The sequence below is a fragment of the Austrofundulus limnaeus genome, unplaced genomic scaffold (assembly GCF_001266775.1).
Source record: "Austrofundulus limnaeus strain Quisiro unplaced genomic scaffold, Austrofundulus_limnaeus-1.0 Scaffold160, whole genome shotgun sequence".
Taxonomy (NCBI): Eukaryota; Metazoa; Chordata; class Actinopteri; order Cyprinodontiformes; family Rivulidae; genus Austrofundulus; species Austrofundulus limnaeus.
This window is the reverse complement of record NW_013952562.1, coordinates 218,454-219,534: the sequence shown is the minus strand read 5'-3', so window position 1 is coordinate 219,534 and position 1,081 is coordinate 218,454. Positions and strand designations below refer to the sequence as shown.

The following is a 1,081-nucleotide window of genomic DNA, read 5'->3' as shown; positions in this document are numbered from 1 at the left end:
CTCGTAAGCCTGCGCTATCAGCCCCAGATGTTGTCCCAGAGCGCAAACGCTCCACACCCATCAACCCAGCCAACACCATCCGCAAGTGCCTTTCCAACAACCCCGTCTCTCAGAAACCCCTCCGGGACCGCATCGTTCACCTTCTGGCGCTGAAGTCTTACAAAAAACTGGAGGTGCTCGGTCGGTTGCAGCGGGACGGCATCAACCAGAAGGATCGGAACTCACTCGGGACTACCCTGACACAGGTTATTATTAAAGTACTTTTTTTTGTATTTGAACATCCCAAAGCTACACTTTAAACAGTACAGACTTTTGACTTTTACTGAAACTAATGTCCAGATCCAAAGCCTCTTATTCTTCTTCCTTGGAGAGTCTTTGARTATTTAACTAGATTTTGGAGATCTCTTTCCCTCTAGTTAAGCATGCGACTGAAGCGTGCACATACGCCTAAAGAAATTATGTCCACTGTAAAAAGACTTCATTGACTGGAAACAAATGACTAAATTGTTTAACATAATTTGCCTGCCCAGATGGCCTTTCACAGGAAACAAGAGGTTTCTGTATAAGCTGTAAAGGTTTCAGTGTGCTGTAGTTGAGCTTCAGTTGTCTCTCTGCTCGACAGGTGGCAAGCCTGAATCCCAAAGACAACACCTTCTCACTGAAGGACTATATATATCGTGACGTCCAGCGAGACTGGCCTGGTTATTCTGAAGATGAGAAGACTCAGGTTGACCGCATCTTGGCCCGGTACAGAGCTGGAGTTTTTTACTGTTTGGACAATTCTTATTCCCAGGCTGTTGTTGAAGCACTGCAGCTATCGAGACTTTTAGTAACATTCTGAAACGCAAACACAACTAAAATATTTACCTCTTGTTACGATAAATCCGTAAATGATTGTTTTATTTATCAAACAGAAGCCGCCCATTTTCAGTTTTTAACACAATGGGTTCAGTTTCATTTCAAGTCCTAATGTGTTATTGTACAAATAATTGAACAGGCACTGATTGAAATTTTACATTAAACAATGAGGCATCAAATGAAGCAATAAGATTTAATCATTCTTTTTGTTTCATTAGTATAC

The 1,081-nt window shown here is 41.9% G+C and overlaps 1 protein-coding gene across 1 annotated transcript in view; it reads left to right on the top strand.

The window, feature by feature from the left end:
* Nucleotides 1-1,081, top strand: part of ell2 (elongation factor for RNA polymerase II 2) — a gene marked incomplete in the record, with an annotated part of 18,000 nt that overhangs the window by 8,986 nt on the left and 7,933 nt on the right. The window contains 2 exon segments of the mRNA XM_014017053.1: nt 1-245; nt 623-747. Of these exon segments, the coding sequence (XP_013872507.1) occupies nt 1-245; nt 623-747 (370 nt within the window).